General features: G+C 42.6%; 1 protein-coding gene across 5 annotated transcripts in view; it reads right to left on the bottom strand.

Moving 5' to 3' along the window:
• The window catches only part of KCNS3 (potassium voltage-gated channel modifier subfamily S member 3), a 29,539-nt gene extending 10,285 nt beyond the window's left edge, over positions 1 to 19,254 (bottom strand). Inside the window, exons 1-5 of one of the 5 annotated variants that reach the window (XM_054063176.1) lie at positions 15,842 to 17,144; positions 14,927 to 15,139; positions 14,429 to 14,830; positions 12,680 to 12,835; positions 2,186 to 3,492 (exon numbers count right to left, since the gene is read on the bottom strand). In XM_054063176.1, coding sequence (XP_053919151.1) covers positions 2,186 to 2,236 — 51 coding nt within the window. In that variant the 5' untranslated portion in view covers positions 2,237 to 3,492; positions 12,680 to 12,835; positions 14,429 to 14,830; positions 14,927 to 15,139; positions 15,842 to 17,144. The other 4 variants (XM_054063177.1, XM_054063179.1, XM_054063180.1 and 1 more) reach the window with 4 other exon arrangements.
• Between the last annotated feature and the right edge of the window lie 954 nt (positions 19,255 to 20,208).

Here is a 20,208-nt window from a genome sequence, read left to right as displayed (position 1 = left end):
TGCTGAATCATTAAAAGGTTTAAATCAGTTTGATGGTTTAACACAGCTTTAACAAGTTTGAAAGCAATAGGTTCTCATTTAGCTCTCCTTAATTTTTTCTAGCATGGAGGAAGAAAGCCTAGTTCATAGGTAAATCTGTTTCAGTTCTACAATCACATTGAAATTAATAGTCATGAAATAAGTCTACTTCAATGATGTAAAAAATCTTTAGTTTAAGGATAGAAAAATAGTCAATCCATCAGTCAGGACATGCTTAAGAGCAGGTGCCTCTCAGTCATGGTTACAGTAGAGTTGTATTGTTTTATATGATGTTGCAGTTTGTAATTCATCACTGTCAACATTGTCTGCCTGAACATGGACTGCTGTTACTTCTGTCATCGTATCAATTAATTTCTTTCTAGAGTCATCCACAGAAGAGTATTTTGTATCCATGAAAACGTATCAAAAGTGCATTTGGAGCTTTTCAGTTCCTGACTTCAGCATTTTGTCTAGTACTTATTCAGGTATCTGCACTCCCTCGAGGTATTTTTCTACCTGCCTTCCTTCTCACCTGGAGTGTCCCAACCCTCCCGACCTCGGTCAGTTCCAGAAGCTCTTCCTATTCTGCCAGAGCATAGCCACAACCACTAAAGTAATGCTGAGAAGTTGGTGTTGAAATGTCATTTCTGGAAACAGCTTCCAGAGATGGAACTTCCACAGAAATTTTGCCACAGCGAGTAATTGTGCACACCTGCAGACAGAAGGACATTTCAATGTTTCCATATTTTACTGTTAGTTAAATCATTCAGCTGAAACTAAATTAAAAAAGACAGATATAGTTACTAGCGAATAAGTAAACTTTTTCAGGAGAACTTAGCTTTTGCTTTCCTTCTAAGGAACAATTGCCTTCAAACCAAAATTGGCAGTTCTTATACTTGTCAGGAGATTATATGTAACTTCTGATCATGAGGAGAGCAAATTTTTTTGATCTCTGAACTTAAACATTAATTGATGTATTCTAGGCTAATTTATTTCAATTTAATATGGAAGTCAATGAATTTTAAATGTGACAAGTGAGCATTGTAATTCTCCAGTCCTAACAGATGGACTCATATCAGTCAAAATTGCTTTGGTGCTCATTATTGGCTTGAGGAAGTTATTCAGGGAACAGAGAGTAATTTCTATACATGTCCATCTTTCAGTGCCTCCTGCAATAGCACCAATTAGCACTCAAAGCTGAGACATGGAGTTTGAATATTTTTTGCTGCTCCACAAGGTCTCCTGACTGAGTTAATGAAGGCCATTGAGGTCATATCTATTTCCCTCTTCTCATTGTGTGCATCATGGTTGTATCCTTGCTGTATGTCGGCATGAGAGCGGAGCGGGAGGTTATAAAGGACTTTCTGAACCATGATCAGAAAGACAACTCACCTCGCCTTTATCTACCCCGTGTGCAAAGGTTTCTTTACATTTGTCACAAATATCGCTAAAGATCTACTCAGCGCTGTTCTCCTACCAGTTTCCTTGTATTATTTTTTGATAATACCTCGCATAAATAAAAACACAGGGTCTGATGCTATAAACCTCATGTATTCTACTTCTTCTTCTTCATGGGACTCATTCCAGCCAAAGCTACTGATAATCTCACAGTAATCTCCCTGTGTATAACAACAACTGACACATATAACACATGAGCAACCAGGGCCAGAAGATGCTGAAACTATGTATTTTCTTTGGTAATTAATTTTGCAAAAATAGATCCCTATTCAGAGTGAGTGTTATTTATATAGTGAAAGAAAAATGTTATTCTGAAAAAATTTGGAAAATTTATTTATTTTCCTGGCCACACCACAAGCCCCTTTAAATAATTTACCTTAAATCCAGATTAGTTTGAAACATTAATTTTACTGTATGCATAGCCTACTATACAATGAAGATAAAGATCTTCTTCTGCTAAGATTAGGGAAGGGAGGAACCTCTATGGGAGACAAACTGTTTTCTAAGTAAGCAATCCAGAGAGTAGTCAGCTTTTATGGCATGATAAACTGTGCACATATAAGTGATTTTACACTTTAAGATGTAGTTTGACGACAGGTATTTACTAGCTAACAGAATGATTGTAAGATACAGTTGCTCCAGGCATTTCCCAAGGCTCAGCTTTTAGGAATGATTAAGACATAAAATAAAGGTACTGATCTCTACTCACAGATGAAAGGCAGCAGGACTCAGCTGACAAAGAGTACCACACTTCAGTCATGATCTAGAGCCAAGATGCGGTTTACAACACAATAAATTGAAAAAAAAAAACCTCATGAACTGTGGTGACTGGAGGTCAAAATATATTCAAACCCAAAAAGACTCTATTTATTGATTAATTTTAGTAACTAAAATCTCTGCTTCACTTTCAGCAATTTATTAAGATGAGAGCACTAGCAATGTAAGCTAGTACTATAAAAAAATCTGAGGCAAGGTCTCAGACTGTCTGGGGGCACCTCTGACAATAGCAAAAACAGAGCAAGTTTTACTCAGAAATAAGTAAAGCAAGAACTTAGTGCTCAGCAAATCCTTAGCACACTCGACTGCCTTACTGTTGAGACAGCAATATAAAACCATATTGATTATGCAGATGATATTCATAATGGTGCCTCCACGTAATTGCTCTATATAATAAATTCAGTCAGCAACAATTTACTGCTTTGTTTTGAGGGCACTCTAGTCATAATTTGTGCAAGATGCAGAGAGAAAATGGATCTTGCTTAGAAAGGCCATGATCCGGAACCCGCTATGATACTACTATTAAGTGATTTTTAGATTAAAGCAAGAATGTACAGGAAAGTTTCATGATAACAATGTCAAAAGTTGCTTCACGACCTGCAGAACATCTTGTTTCACTTGCGGGGACCTTGATCCTTGAGGCATGGACCAGGACATTGTTGTGCCAGGCACCATCGGAACAATTTGTAGCATTTAAACAAGTGACTCCAGCCACAGAACAGAGACCACAGACGACAACTTCTGTCGCAGCACAACTCTCTACCCAAGAGAACCCTTTACTCACTCAACCAACTGTTTTACTCAAGGGTAAAACAGTGCTCAGCTGGAAACGATGCTTCCTGCAGCGTCAAAGCCTGTGTCATGAACATCCTAAGAACACTGAGCTACCACAAACTTTGCAACTCTCAACTTGAAGTACGACATTAACCTCTTTGATCTTCTGTAAACAACAAGTATTCATATATAACATAACAAACTGCTAACCATTCCAAAGCACACACTGCTTGCCCTGAAGAGAGTAAGCAAACACATACCAGATGTTAGTTACTTGGTTGCTTTAATTACTTCAGTTGTTTCAATAAGCTACTGGGTAAGAACTCATATAGAATAGAAAATGAAACAAAGCACAAAAGAATCTTACTGGAAGGATCAATGTTATTTTCCAAGACACTGGAAGAAAAACTTAACAAACAGAAGTTCCAAATGTTAAGCTTGAGGGCCAAATAAAAGCCAGGAAAGCTGTATGAAAAGGATACAAACATTAGAATAAAAACCAAAACAACAGGATCCAACTCTTCCCAATCCAATTTAGAGATGGGCTCTAGCCAACACTTCTGCAGTCACACATTGCTGGTGAGGCCACAGGCCCATTGTCTGCCTTGGAAGGGGGATAGCAAATTTCTGTGCTTTTAGCACGCTATGAAATCCCTAAAGCTCACAGAAGGACAATCACAAAGACAGAATTTGTATATATGGTTCCTCTGAAAGAGCTATGCCACAGATATATAACATACCCCAAAGTGCCATGGTTTCCAGCCTATTCCGGAACAACCTCCTAAAAGAGTTTTAGTGGCAATATGGATCCCCATACCATAAACATAATTGTCAGCAAAGTTTCTTGTTCTCAGTTATCTTTCATGTATTCTCTACACAAAGTCCCCGTATTCTGTGAGGTCCTGCATCACAAGCTTTGCCACATCTTTTTTGACGTGTTGCACATTTGAGCATGGTATTACCTCAACTACTGGTAATTTCAAATTGGGACATCTTCAGCTTTTGTTAGCATTAATCTGTTTGTGATTATCCAGGCACAATGGAAAGAAAGTTGAACTGATTTACAGTTGGATAGACTATGTTGTTCTTTGCTACTTAAAATACTGCAGATTCTCTAACCATTTGCTTCAAGGCTGTGTTGCCTACAGCCTCACCTCCTGCTTGCTATAGGGTAGCACTTCATAAACCTCTGAGGACTAAGAAAATATACATTTCAGGAAACTGAAAGAATACAGATAAATAGAGCCAAGTCTTGCTCACACCGAAGTCAAGAGGGATACAATACTGACACGAACTTGAAAGGGCAGGCAAATCTCTGTGACTCTACAAACAATTTACAGGGCTCAAGGATGTTTTTTTTCTAAAGAATCTCATGATTTTGGAAGATTTCCATATTAGGTTTCATAATTCAGAAAACTGAGTTTTGAGCAATTTCCCTCTAAAGAGTCTTATTTGGGCAACCAATATCCCAGGCACCAGCTTTTGTCTTTTAGTGACACAGACAACCAGCTGGACCCTAACTTCTGCAAATTTCCAGAGAGTTAAGAGATTCAGCAGATCACCCCAGCTACACACATGCAGTTTTAGATATCTATGTACCTTTAAAAGGGTGTGGATAACAGCCTAAAAAACTTCATCCTAGGATCAAAATTTTTCACTGATTTTTTAAATGTTTTAATTTGTCCCCTCAGCATAAAACAAACAATAATCTGATGCACCACCTACCAGTACTATTTATGCTTTCTGACTCCCTGAGCACAGTAAAATATCCAAATGCATGTATAATTTACTTGATCTACTGCAATAACAGATCTGGACTGAAATCCAGTTAGTAGGACTGAAGCTATTGCTTGTCAGCTGGGCAGTAATAACTGCTTTAGCACATGTAATTAAGCCTGGAAAAATGTAAGGAAATATTACTTGGCACAATGTCTTTCACTGTGATATAAGCTGTAAACATCAGCTCTCCTTTTTAATATTTGACATAGTAAACTGTAAAATCACTTGCAAACAGTCTGTGGAGGCAGAGGTTAACTGTAAAAAGTCATCTGGCACAAACAACACAACCGTCTGACGAAACTGCTCTGTGGTTATAGACATTCTGTGAGGCAAAGAGAATAAATTCATCAGCTACATTATTTCCTTCATTGTAATTTCTTTTTTATAGTCCATTGGCAGTGACGTCCTTTATCCAGAATATTGCATTAAAATGCCATGAAAATAACAGAACTACGCAACTACATTTCTCTTAAAATGGATTCAGTACAACCTCCCAGGAGATCTTAAGTAAATAAAGTTCACGTTGAAGTATCCAGGGCCAAATTTTGTTCTGATGTCACTTCTGCGTGAGCCTACTTGCCTAAATCCACGCTGGTACAATTCTACTGATGTCACCAGACTGTTTCAGAAACTTAATTTGTGCCAAATGTTTGTGCATCTTTGCAATGAAATGGAAATCAGAAAGAAACGATCATCATTTGGAAACAACAGCAGCTGCTAGGAACATTGATGACAATGAAATGTAAAATTATTTAAATATACATATCTGTGGAAAAATCATCTTCTAAACAAAATATAGTTTCTTTTTAAAAGAATTAACTCCTCCAAAAAACTGCATAAGGAAGAAATGGAGCTATTATAACTCAAAGTGAAAGAGCACAAGCAAGAATAGAATGAGAACCTCCAACCCATGGTTCATGACACTTAGTTTAGGTGCACGTTCTCAGATGGAGTAAATCATCCACTGGAGAAGTTCATCACTCTATTGACCAGATAAGCAGTCTGTATCACTAAAGTGAGTAAATTGCATATGGCTAATACTAGGCAAGAAGAATCAAAGTGAAATTCTGCTGATTTTCACTATGAGGATGCCGGCAAGGACAGAGTATACACCAAGGGGTGGGCAGGAGAAAAGGGCAAGGAAAAACAGCACCAGCTGTAGAATCACCAGGCCAGGAGTATCTTTGGGAATGCAGTCAGTGATTTGACTTGCTTTTTCATTTTTTTTATTTAAGGGGAAAAAAAGGAGAAAAAGATATTCTCTTCCTAACTTGAAAAGCTCCTGAAGATAGCGTACGCCAAAACAGTTAACAAGACTTACTCCTTGCAACACTCCCAAAGGCTCTGCAATTTATATTATGTTCATATAAAATTAAAAGATCATTATCCACCTTAACTGAGTGGAATTGACAGACTGAAATGTGTTTGCTTGAAAATCTGCTGGTAAATCCTCACCAATTAAACGTAGTTGAAAAGCTGCAGTTACACCACCTCTCAGCTTCCACCAAAGCCACCCACGTCAAGCATTTCCATGAGCTGTATTGTCCCAGTTGCTAAAGTTCACAGAAATATTTAAGAAAATGAGAAGACTCCCTAAGGCATTGTCATGACCAGGTCAACACTGCTGTTGTTTCATGGCAAAATCCTCTCTCTCCAGTATAATTTTTTGGCTATAATTTTGTTTGACAGGTCATCTTAATGACATCCACCAAGAGCACAGTTTCAAAACAAGAAGTACTGTTTGAAGTGAACTTTGCAATATGTATGTCAAAGGATCTCTTCGATGAGGGCAGTTTCTATAAATTCTCTGCCTCAGATTAATACTCTGGACCCTATTTTCCACTGAGTCCTACATTGTTCCTATTCAAGTAGTTCTCCAATAAGCATGATGAACAAAAATATCCTACTGTGATGCCTATTGTAGTAATTCATAGTACTATTAGTGGTCAAAAACACCTGACAACGATCCCAGCACCAGATGCTCATACATACAGGAAAAATGACATGGAGTAAAAATAAATCGACATATTTCTTAATGAGTCTAGAGTCTAAGGAGGTCCCAGCTGAAACTCTGTTTCACTCACAGAGGTAGTTTGGCTTTGAAATATTGTTCTACCTAAGCAAATAAGATGCTGTAGATACACCTGTAGGGAAAGTAGCATGCCTGAGGTCACACAGTGGATCGGCAGTCCACAAACAAGTGCAGCCCGCATTCCCTGACACCAACACTCTCTTCAGACTGGTACCCTCAGACACAGGATTGGGTGTTTGGGCCCTAAAACAACAGTAAAATCATTCTGACAGACCAGCGCTATAGCAGGCATTTCCAAAAAAAAAAAAAGTGATTTATAAGGTTCCCCTCACAAAGGGGAAGGACAGTCTCTAACTGGACTCAGTGGCAGGTTCAGTAGCCCCTGTTCAGCATGTATGCTGCTGCTGTTACTCAGCAAAACTACTCATTGGGCTGTAAATATTACTATGCCAACTCATTTTTCCTGAAATAATACACCTTCAAATATTTCTTCATTTTTAAAAAAATATTTTTCATTGGTTTATAAGGTAGTTTCAGCAGTCAGCAGCTGCATTGAGAGGCTGTGATGGCAGAGGTGAGAAACTGCACAATCTATCCTACCACCACAACCCCTCCAGAGCTAACATAAAAGGATAAACAATTAGACATATATTTATTTGTTTCTCTAATACACCGGTCCATGAACAATTTAAGACTGTCCTGAGTTTTCAAGCAGAATATTAATGATTCACAATCCTCTGCTCAGAAGTGAATTATATCCACAGTGAACCGCAACTCTTCCATGTTAAGGAAAGGAATATGGAGTTCAGTGAAATTCAGACTATTTCTATCTCTTGTGGAAGGGTAACAGAGAGTTAAAATCAAGATCTAACTCACCATCGGGAAGATTTACCTGATATTCAAAATTTTCCATTTGTTAGCTCATGTTACATTGTAAAGGAAAACTAGTTATTCTCATTTCTCACTTTGGAGTCTGAGGAATTGTCCTCCAATTCCTAGCACAGATGACTTGTCATGTAGCAGAACTGTTGATCATTTCTGATCCTAGATTACCTCTTTCCCCTCCTAATCCTTCTTATTTTTTTTTCCTTTTAGAAGAAAGATGGTGTTTCTCAAAGTCCAATCACAACAGTCAGCTTCACTGGGTGAAAAAGTTGTTCTGAACAATGACAAATCTATGCACCCCATACAGCAGAACTTTTCCACCTTATGATGGGAAGAGACATCTATGAACATAAATCGCAGGACTACTTTACAGTGCATCATAGCAGAAAAAAAACTGCAGAGAGAAATGTGAAATCAGTCCTGCCTCTGCTACCAATCACACCTTCACTAACACTCTCACAACCAAAAGAGCTACAAGGGCAATTCAGCCACAGATGGCACGGTGCTAAACCACTCAATTGTCGATCTATAACCCATTATAATTTTATTCTGTAAAGTCGTAGCACTGGGATAAGCTACTTAAGAAGAATCTCCCTCTCCAATATCATTATGAGCGCATCTCAGTCACTTTGGGTATTTTCATTTATAAACGAAATGGTCACATTAGCAATACACTATTGACTATAGAAATAAGGTTGGGATGGATCTTGAAGAGTAATATAACTCAATGCTTCCCCCATCCCAAGGCAGGATCAGTTATTCCTAAACAATTTTTGACAGGTGTTTATTTAAACTCCCATGACAAATCCTGCTCAGAGAGGCTGAGGAATGTAGTTCAGTTCTTGAGCGTCCTTGTTCTTTCCAAACTATTTTCCTACCATCTGCTTAAGTATCCTGTTCTGCAGTTTAGGCCCATGGATGTATATACTTAGTGTAGATGTGAATGGGATGGAGGCGCTGAGGATGGAAGGCAGAAACTGGCTATCTAAAAATTCTCCATTACAGTTCCATTTCTTCCTTTGCTATATATCTAATTTTACTTGGCAGTCTGAGTAGCTAAAGTTGTGTGGTATTTATTTTTTTATGTTCTGAAAAAAGTCTATTAATCTCAGAGATAAACGAAAGTTTTCTTTTCCGCGATGAAATTCCCAAAGCAACTTGCACAGTCTCTTAGGCAACAAGAACACAAGCAATTGTTATTACTGATAATTGGGGTGAAACCTTCAACTGAAACACTGTAAAAACCTTTGTGTTTGAAGCACATTAATTTCACTAAAGGAACCTGTGTTGTTCAAAAAAAAAATTCTCTTAACAAAAGATAACTCTGAAGCAAAGCTCTAGAGCTCAGTTATGTAAGTCCGGCAATCTGTTTCCATCCAACAATCACTTTCAAAGTATTCAAGTGACTTTTACAATGTGTCAGCATGTAGGACATGAAGCTACATGCTAAGGGAGGATATGTGGAGGTAGCTGGAGAAAATACCTGCAAGAGAGACCTTATTGAGCACAGAAACCTCTGGATGCAGAAAAGGAATTGGATGCAGCCTTCTATCCAACACTGGGAGCAGCTGATCCTGCGTTCTATAAGTCAAGACAGCCAGCTGTGTCCATCAGGTGCCATCTCAGAGTCCAAGGTAGAGTGTAGCATGGTGCTACAGAAACATTAGATGCAGACCAAGCTCTTGGGACATACTGTTCAGAGCCACTGTGTAAGCCTTATGCATACTCAGCCCTCTAGAAGGTTCAGTTTCTTGTCGCACTCACATTTTGGGACATAGGTGCACCAGTCCTATATTTGACATCATTTTGTTCCACCCCTCCTCTTGACTTTCCAGGCAGCATTACAAACTAATTTGTGTTGAAAAGGTCATCATGTCTAACTCAGTGATCAAAGCTGGACCAGTTAGAGCAGACTGTTCAGGACCAATTGATGTTTGAATATCTCCAGGATTTTCCAAACTCTATGGACAACCTAGGCCAGTGCTGGGTCCCCTGTTATGGTGAAAATGTTTTTCCTAGAGTTTAATCAGACCATCTTTTGTTCCAGCTTGAGCTCACTGGCTTGCATCACATCACTGTGCATCTCTGAGAAAAGTTACCCACCAATAACTGTAGACCACAGGAAGGTTTCCTCTGGACCTTCTCTTCTCTATATTGAACAAACCCATCTTTGTCAGCCTCTCCTTGTATGCTCTGTGCTCCAACCCCCAACCATCTCGATGGTCTTCTGTGGGACTCAGCATGTCAATCTCTGTAGTGGAGAGTCTAAATCTGGACACAGTCATTCCTTCTCTCACCTTATTCTTACAAATATATTTTTCGAAGATGACCCATAAAAATGTCCAGAAAAAAAAATCAAGACAGGTGGCTGGGTAAATCCTAATCCCAACAAATCTGCAGAGGTTTTGCAGAAGACTTTAAGAGGACAAGGGATTTCTTAGGTTTTTGCCTGGGTTTAACTTCAGCCAGACAGATTCATAAACTCCCACAGTAAGTCCCAAGGATTTCAAAGGCGGCACAACATATAAGGAGCCCATGTCAACAGATCCAGAACAAGATCTGAGACTCTGACAATACATCTTCGGGGAAAGAATTAGATTTAATTAAGCATATACACTGCGTTGCAAGAAACTACTTCAAGTGCAATACACAATTCGTTTTATTTGGTAGTTTCCCTTTATAAGCTGCTGCTTGAAGCAAAGTACCAACAAACATCACTTTAAGCAAAAACCTGTTTGGCTGTGCTAATTCACTACTCACCAGAAGGAAGAAGATGATACTTGAAATTGTATTTCTTTCTTTGGTCTGTGTTTCAATGAAATATTTCGGTATATGCTCAGTAAAACCTTGGAGAGAAAAATGATGACTTCTGCCTCTCATTTCATTTGTGCAGCAGCTTCCCAAAGGCCCCAGGGGCCTCGAAGATCTTTAAAGTTCAGACTTTGTGTCTGAATACATAAACACTCAATACCAGCTGAAATCAGTGAGATTTATCACTAAGAGAAACATCTGACTGCCTAAGATCCAAGTCTTAGGCACAGGGCCAGCAGCTGTCACAGCGGCCAGCTGAGACTCAACCCAAAGTTTTCAGATAGAGGTAGATATACACAAACAAAGAGACTCTCAAGTCACGCTGGACTTCTTACAAGATAATGAACAAACTTCTTCTCAAATATTTTCTTCAACTGCGGCTTTTGCTCAGCTCCAAGGAGGCCTGATAGCTTAAGAAGGCTAAAACACATCCAATACCTCTAGCACTTCCAGAAGGCCTCAGAAAAGGTTGGCGTCACAACCAGGAGATGGATGGGGCATCCCAGAAAGCCAAGAATAAACACATAGCCAAGTACTAAGTGCTTCAAAATTAGGTTTTTCACATTTTTAAGACTCACAAGTTTTAAGGTGTCCCCCAACAACTCTTATATGAGTGTCAAATCTACCACAAGACCCAAAGAGCTAACTCATCCTTAGCTTTGTACTCCTCTGTCCTCCTAAAAAATTAATAAAAATAAGTGAGAAAAACTGTTCTTTGTCTGGCGTAACACACGGCAAATAGTAAAACAAAATCCCAACTCCATGAAAATAACAGCTTACAAAAAAATGAGACCATAAACACTATTACTATTCCCAGACTAACAGCACTACGCTAAAATGTCAGCAAAGACTTATGCTATCCCACTTGTTTGGCTCAAGCTCTTACCAGTTTCATGGGTGAATTTAAAGAGTGGTAGTGATCCGTACTGTCTGTCCTTTACAGTGCAAACATCCCACTGGACAGGGGAACACAGAAATCTTCTCAGCCCACAAAGAATATACAAGGCAGCATCCTTTCCAGCTGCTTATTCCAGGAAAAGGTGTCTACTAGTAAAATGTCATACTGAAACCATCCTTCAGCGCTTGCCACTAGCTTGGGCTAAAACGTGCGGGACTGATTGAAATTTTTGCTGCAGTAATGAGTTGGTTGTTTTCAAAATCAAAACCTAACTTATGGCTTTATTTGTTCTTCTCCCAACTGGCAATAAATGGAGTTCATAAAATTACAAAGCAGCTTTGGAATTGTAATCGAGTTAAATCAGCGGTTACAATGATTCAGATAACTAAGGAATTTTAATTATAAAAAAAAAAAGAAAACATATAATAAAATCTTCAATAAAATGGAGTCTTCTTTAGGACATATTCAGTCCTCCACCACCCCCCTTTTAAACATACTGACTGACAATAATTGTATACTAAAGCAATATTATAGATTTATCACTGCACTTCACAAACTATGAAGTCAATTCTCTCGCTAAACTAAAGAATCCCCCTGCCCTCTGCAATCCACTCACATCAAAGTTTCTGAGCTGAAGCCTTCAGAGCAATTAACGCTGCTGGAAGCAGCATCAACTCTCCTCAGCTCAAGAAGAGGAGGTGAGGTAGAAGAGAAGGAAGGAGCAGAGCAGAATTCTCAGAAATGCTTCTAACTTTTATCAAACTACCCAGGCTGTCTTAACTCCTCCATGCAAATCAAAGCTGTTCACAGACTCTTCCTGAGTCAGTTATCTGCCTCCCACAGGTGACCTGCCTGCAGTTACATCAACAGCAGCAATTTGTTAGGCTCAGAGAAACAGAGGAAAAAAACCCCAGAGATATAGAAAATGCCCCCGATATGGGGCAGCACATTGCTAATACTAAGTTTTACAAGACTATTACTGTTTTTGTCCATAAATCTCACAATTTTTTATCAATTTAAAACTCCTGTGAGGCAGATGCAGCAGAATCAGTATACTTCCAGAGCATTCACACCTTTGCCAGCACAAACCTTGCAGGGTGAAAGGGAACAACTGCATTTCTTGCTGCTGCTGGCAGAGGTAAGGATGGTGCAATGCTGCCTGAATGCCACTGCATGTGGATCAATTCCGCTGGATCAAAATCAGGCAGCTCCCCCTTCCAAATTCAACCTTCAACAGATAAACCCACCTGGCAGAGATGGTAGTAGACTCAGGTCAGGCTGAATTCTGCAGCCAGGGCATGCAGCTGCTCTGAAAAGAGCAAAGTCCAAAAGGCTGAGCTGTAACAGCCTTCTAAGCGGCCATGAGAGCCCGTAAATTGAGACCCATCTCAGCTCCTTCTCACCTGCCAGGAATGGGAAGGCAAAATTAATGTGGCACTTTGTTGTGAACAGTGAGAAGATGAGCTGGAGAGCTTGTGGATAAAGAGATGGAGAACAGAAAATCACACTAAGACCAAGGACATCAGGAGCACCTAGCAGAACAGTCATCAGTGAGGGAAACAATTTAGAGAGGGCAAAATGAGTGAAGCCTTTCACAACCCTTTATATCAATACTACCAATAACTCAACCAGAGAAACCTCCACGCTTACTCCAGACGTACTCTAATTCCTTGCAGAATAACACATGAAGTTCAAGGTCTCCACCTTTATCTCTGACACAGGGAGTGACCTGAAGTCAGAATAAACTAAGCTCTAGAACAAGTACAGTATCATTCTAGCACCTCCTAACATAAAAGGTCATCTTCCCAGAAAAAAATGTCTCTTAAAACAATACTGTGGAACGATTTCCCTCAGAAAATAAGATCAACATGGTAAACACCACCTTCCTCTACAAGCAAGATAAGTATTTTAGAAGTATCTATTCTAGAGCAGAATAAAAGAAAATCATTACAAGCAACTGTCAGAGAATTCCTTTCCAAGAAAGAATGAGCAAGTTATCCCCAAATGACAGATGACAGCAGTTTAACACACTGCTGTTAGGACATTACATATGTTATTAATGATAGTAAGACAAGACAGGATAGAACAGGTTCAAACAAAATACAAAGTGAAGCATAAAGGGAAGAAGCATCAGTAAATTATGGTAAAATAAAAGGGGTCAGAAGGAAATGTGGCATAAGAAATAACAAATGGTAAAGAATAGAGATGCATACTGGGGTTACACCTTGAAGCAGATGAACACCTCACATTAAATGGTGCAGAATCATTGAGTGGACAGATCAAGGACAGTTTCCATCTCATAGGATTTGGCTCTTTACAGAGAGCCAGAGGACAAGGGCAGTCAGGTAGCATCCTGCTTTGTTTTCTGGATATTACTTCCCCCTCAGGCAGTAAAGAGGGAACATGGGAATAAAATAAGATGATCTCACATGTGGAAAAGGAAAAAGCAAACTCTAAAAAAGGAAAGAGCAGCTAAATAGAAAGCAAAAGATGAGGAGCAAGAAATAAGAACAAAGAGATGGGGCAAAGACAAGATAAGAAGAAAATATCCACAGGTTAGTGGAATATATTTTATTTATTCATGAGCTCTGCTATATTATGTGTTCTTGGCAGATGTCCCATAACTGAAAATTTGCAAGGCAGGGAATGATGTGAGTTTAGAGACCTGAGCTTTGTTTCTAGTCATTAGCCTTGGGCAGGTCTCTTTAACGTATATGCTCCAGTAGCAAGTAAACAAGTTCTTTAAATCTAGAGCCTTTAGACAGGAGGCACACTGCAAACAAATGGGCTCAGACACGGAGGGGTTCTAGGAGGAAAGGTAATAAGCAAGCAAGGCCACAACCTGCTTTCAAGTAACCAAGAGGAAGGATGGGCTGCTAGGAAAGACATTGCCCAACAGGATACAGCCTGCTTCTCACTCTGACTCTAGCTCACATCAGACTCCACAGAGCATCTGCTTTTCACGTGCACTTCATGTTAACCAGCACTCAGTTTACCTGAAAGCATGTGGGGCTCAGCTTGCTCAGCCACCAGGGAGGAGGGATGCAAAGAGCAGGCAGCCACAGGAGCAGCGGCGGCGGTCTCTGGCAATGATCCCAGCACAGAGGCAGGCAATGTGTCCAATCCCGGCTTCACTGGAGGCTCAGCCAGAACAAAGAGCACACTTCTGGCTGATGCACCAACTCTGAGAGGAGAAAGCCCAGCTTTCTCCGCAGTCCATGTGAATTCAAGGTGCTTTGGAGCTCAGCTCAGTCACTGCTGAACCTTGTTTTGCACTGAGGCTGAACTTGGCCCATGGGCTTGGCAGTGAGTATTAATATAACAGCTGATTTAACCTTTCCTAGAGCTGTAATTCCACAGTTAAGGTGATACTGATGGTCGGATCTATTCTTGTTGCCCTGAGAAATAAAGAGGGTGAGCAAAGAAATGCTTCTCCTTCAGGACCTCTCTCTTTCTACAACCGACATTTTTGGAAAATATCCAACCTCACCCACCTCAGGAATAATGGTAGGGATCACACCGGAGTTTGTATCAGTTCAGCAGAAAACCTCTGTTCTCTTTTCCTTTGCCCATACTCAAGTATAGGAAGTTGAAGAGCTGCTCCCATGTCTGTGGGGTGCCTTAGTGCTGAGACTGATAACAAGACACAGACATTCAGACACAGAGTTCAAGGAAGGTCTCTTCAAAAGGAGCTTTAATGTCCTCCGCTATGAATAAATAGAGATTTTTTCTTATTTTAAGATAAACAAAATTTTTCAGCCTATATAAAGGAGGTCCAAAAGATAAGTAAAGATCTGTGACTCTGAAAATTTGGATAATATTTCTGGACATTTCCCTTTCTTCAATTCCTGCAATTATATTGAAATAATGATACTGCACCTCATTATAAAAAGAACAGCTTTAAAATCTACAGATAACATGCACTGTATAAAATCTAGGTATAATTACTGTCAGCTAAAGCTCTTTTATCATATTTTTGCTACCTACCCATATGCAAATAATTTACACAATTTCAGAACATAAAAATGTTGTTGTGCTATCTCAGTCTACAGTTGTGCTACAGTTGTGCTATCTCAGTAGAGGTTTATAGACACAGAAACCTTCCCACTCCCCGGAGAACTACCTTTTTCAGCACTGAAATCTAGAAAAGTAGAAGGCAACAAGGAGACAATAGACTTCTCTATACAAATCCCCTCCATTCTCATCAGAAATAACACTTCCCCCCAGCAGCAGATAATTAACACACTCTGCAAAGCCCAAAAGCCACTTCTGCTTTCTACTGAGTTTAGGAGATCAACCCTGATTGAATCCTATCAAAACTGTGGATTTAACCCTAATTGCTTAGAGTAGAGAAGGATTTGGTAAAATACCGCACTTGCGACTGGAGAAAATAAGAATGCAGGACTCACCTCTGAAAATGAGACCTTCCCAAGGTATCCCGAGTTGAACCCCCAAAATCTGGCTGACACATCCCCTCTGGAAATCCTGGCTCACGTACAAAGTCTATTCTTGCCTCCTCTGCCCCCTCAGGATGTTACTCTGGGTACCTTATGCCACCTATTGGCCTACACCAGCGACGAGTGCCCCGAAGAGAACTTTAATTCTGGGAAAGCGACTGCGTAAAAAGGAATCTGTCGGTAGATCTGTAAATTCTGCTAATGGAATCAATACGCTGCTCGGCTCTTGAGGTCTCCCTTCCCCAGCAGGCACTCCGAGTTCAGCTCCCAGAATAACCAGCAGTGGTGCTTTGCATTAGGCAAAAGAGAAATAGTATTGCCACAGGGCTATTGCACCGGCAAGAAAATCCGGAATACGAGCAGTGAGGATTGTAGAAGAACAGAAGAACATAGGAAAAGTCATTATGAGAAAAAAAAACCAAACGAAAAAAACCCCTTCAACAGCCACCTGAATCTAAAATTAAGGAAACTGTCCCCAACTGAGTTAAGTCTACTTTAAATCAGCCACAAAGAGAAAGGAGAGTTCTCCGCATTTTTTCAGCCGCAGAGGCTCCGATGGAGATCCGCTGCCGCTTATGTCTAGTTTACTTTTTAATCTAAATGTGTTTTTAAAAGGCAAGGCAGAGCTCTGCAATGTGAAAGGGATTCAGAGACATCTCTATCGATCCGCTCCCGCACAAGCCATTAAACAGCATAGATGGAGAAGTCAGCGAGGAGAACAGCGTGGGAGCCCTGGTCCCCCCACAGCTGCTCCTTTTGGGGGGTTGGAGCGGGGTGCGAGTCCTGAGCCAGAGAGCTCAGCTCCATTTGTTAGAGAAATAGAGCAAGAAGGGAGAGGGGGGAAATAACAGAGAAATATAAAATGCCCCCTCTAAGGGGCAGCAAACTGCTAATACTAAGTTTTAGAAGACTTTTATAGTTTTTGTCGGGAAATCTCATAACACTTCACTAATTTCAAACTGCTTGTGAGGCAGCTGCCTCGAGCTCTGCGCTTTGGAAGACAAACCTGAGATTTAAATGACCTATTCAACGTCAACATGTTCTACTTACACATTCCTAAATCCATAAGGGCTCTGCCTTCGCATGGCTTTCAGTGAAAACCAAAAGGAGAAGGGGGTGCAGCATCCCCCCGCACGGGCTGAGCTCTGAGCCTGCCGTTAGAACAGCACCGGAACAGAGCGATTAACCGGTTTTAGGGATACGAGCCCCCCCAGCACCGCTTGCACCCACTTCTTCTCTTCCTCCTCCTCCTCCCCCCCGAGCTGCTCACCCCGAAAAGCGCCAGGAGAACCCACGGCACTAAGCCGAGCCGCTCGGGGCTGGCAGCCACCCGCGGGGATGCTCACCTGGAGCCGCCGGGGACCGGGGGGCTGCGCCGAGCGGGGACGGGACGGGGCGGGTTCACACGAGTCCCCACCCCCGCCCCGGGCACCCACCGCAGCCCGGACCAGCTCCCCGGATCCCATCCCAGCTCCCCGGATCCCATCCCAGTTCCCTGGATCACATCCCAGTGCCCCATCACGCTGGCACCGTCACGCGGAGACGCTCCCGGGGGGTCCCGCATCTCTCCCGGAGGGTCCCGCATCCCTCCCACAGGTCCCGCACCGGTCTCGGGAGTCCCGCATCCCCTCCAGGGGTCCCGCATGGTTCCCAGGAGGTCCCGCATCGCCTCCGGGGGTCCCGCTCTGCACCCCAGAGGTCCCGCGCCGCTCCTGGGATCCCGCATCGCCTCCCGCATCGTTCCTGGGGTTTCCGCACCGGTCCCGGGAGTCCCGCATGGCCTCCAGGGATACCGCGTCGCTCCCGAGGGTCCCCCACCACCTTCAAGGATTCTGCATCGTTCGCGGGATTCCCGCATCTCTCCCGTGGGTCCTGCATCGCTCCTGGGGATCCCGCATCGTTCCCGGGGGTCCCTCATCACCTCCAGGGGTCCCGCATGGTTCTCTGGATTTCCGCATGGCTCCCAGACATCCCGCACTACTGCCGGGGGTCCCGTTCCACACCTAAGACGTCCCGCATCGCTCCCGCCCTCCCGCACCACTCCCAGGAGTCCCACCTCGCTCCCAGTGGTCCCGCACATGCGGTCCCATTCGGTGTTCCCTGAAATTCCACTCCACGCCCTGGGGCTCCTGCCCCGTGGCTCCAGGGGAATCCCACATTGCCCCCATCCCCACGGTGCCCCTCTCCTCTCCCGGGGAGTTCCCGCACTTTGCCTGGGCTCCCTCACCGCATCCGTGGGGTCTTACACTGCATCTGGGGGTCTCATACGGCATCCGTGGGGTTTAACAACGCATCCATGGGGTCACACGGCATCTGTGGGGTCTCACACCGCATCCATGGGGTCTCACATCACAACTGTGGGGTCTCACATAACATTTGTGGGGTCTCACGCTGCACCCGTGGGGTCTCACATCACACCCATGGGGTCTCACATCACATCCATGGGGTCTCACACTGCATCCGTGAGGTCTCACATCACACCCATGGGGTCTCACATCACACCCATGGGGTCTCACACTGCATCCGTGGGGTCTCACATCACATCCGTGGGGTCTCACACTGCATTTGTGGGGTCTCACATCACATCCATGGGGTTTCACTTCGCATCCGCGTGGGTCTCACATCACATCCGTGAGGTCTCACACCGCACCCGCGGTGTCCCGCTCCGCATCTCGCGGTTGTCCCGCACCCCCCGGCTCCGGCCGCGCCTCCCCCTTCCGCAGCCACCTACCAGGCACCGCCAGGCGGTTCCCCTCTCTCCCCCGACTCGGAGGAAGATGCGGGCAGAGGGGTCAGCCCGCCTGGAGAAGGTGATGCTTCCTCCTCCTCCTCCTCCTCCTGCCTCTGGGCTGCGGCAAAGTGGTGCTCTTTCCGCGGGTCCCGGGCACACTGGGCTGCTCCTCTTTTTTGCCTTCCCGCTTTTGTGCAGCGCCGGTGCCCGGCAGCACGCGGGGAATGACAAGACGGACGGGATTGATCCGCTATGGATTCGCTGCCGCTGATTTGCTGGAGCCGCAAACGCACGGCGAGGTTTGCGGAGCGGCTCCGCGCACGCTGCGGATCCTCCGAGGTCCGTTTCTGCCTTGGCCAAAGCTCGGAAGGCTCCGAATTTGACTCTAAAGCACAGCCGCACCGACCTTCAGCAGTGGAACGTTTTGCCGATTGGTACTGGTTTGAGAACTGCCGAGTATGAGCGCAGAGGTTTATTCCTTTGTTACAAATATTAACACCAAGGAAAGTATTTTCCCCACTTTTGGCACGGTTTTTCAAACTTCTTAGTTAAAAAAAAGATCTCTAAGGCGTCAACCTCATCATAGCCAACTGCACAATTTGGGGAAAAAAACTCTGCTTAATAGCTATTTCTGCCACTTGGATCCCACTCAATCTTCCCTTGAAAAAAATAATGCACAAGAGTTGAAGAAAATTCCCCTCTGAGTCTTCTCTGTGTTTTTTGTTTGTTTGTTTAGTTTGGTTTGGTTTCTGTTTTGGGTTGGGGTTTTGATTCTTTTTTTGGGGGGGGGTGGTTAGAATGTGATAGATGCTTGAAGAAAAATAATTCAATGGTCCCTTGTTCAGTCAACATAAACACCACACTGTTTTGTTCCTGGAAATAGTTTCAAAGTCTTAGAAGCATCTTCGGTTGTGGAAGGGAGATTCTAAGATAATATATTTCTCTCTGATTGCATTTACTGGTATTCCCTTAAGTTGCTATTGATTTGGAGAAAAGGTTCTTTTTCTTATGAGTTACGGTGTATAACTGCATTAATAAATTGCACTGTTTCTCACCTTCCTTTTTGATTAATCACAGAAATCTTACTCACTGCAGAATATGTCTTGTCCAGCTATTTTGTGAACCCTTCAATATTTTGCGCAATGATCTGCAATCCTGCTACAATTCTTTTTTTCAAAAAACACAGTTAATGAGCAGTAATATTAAGAGCAAAAGTAATGGCCTGTACAGAATGACATTTAGTTACAGAAAGTTAGTGAGAAAGCAATGCGCTGAGCGCTGAGTGAATTTCTCTGCGCTATCCAAATACAAGAATGTGAACAGAATATTTCCTGGAGACAAATGAGGTCGTCATTTGAAGATTTCAGCATAAAATTTGAAAGATTCTGCAGAAATATTGTCACTGACTTTGGAAATGATACTGCAGCACAGCAGCCCATTAGACGGTTATGCAACCTAAGTCATCACAGACCAGAATGGGAGATGATGGAAAGTGCCCAGGAAGGTGAGCAGCAGCTCCCTGAGCAGCAAGGGCACATGCTTTTCTGTAACACATGGTGATCACAGTGACAAGGACGGATATGGTGGG

Source organism: Cuculus canorus, chromosome 3, assembly GCF_017976375.1.
Source record: "Cuculus canorus isolate bCucCan1 chromosome 3, bCucCan1.pri, whole genome shotgun sequence".
NCBI classification, from domain to species: domain Eukaryota; kingdom Metazoa; phylum Chordata; class Aves; order Cuculiformes; family Cuculidae; genus Cuculus; species Cuculus canorus.
This window is presented reverse-complemented; position numbering and strand designations above follow the sequence as displayed.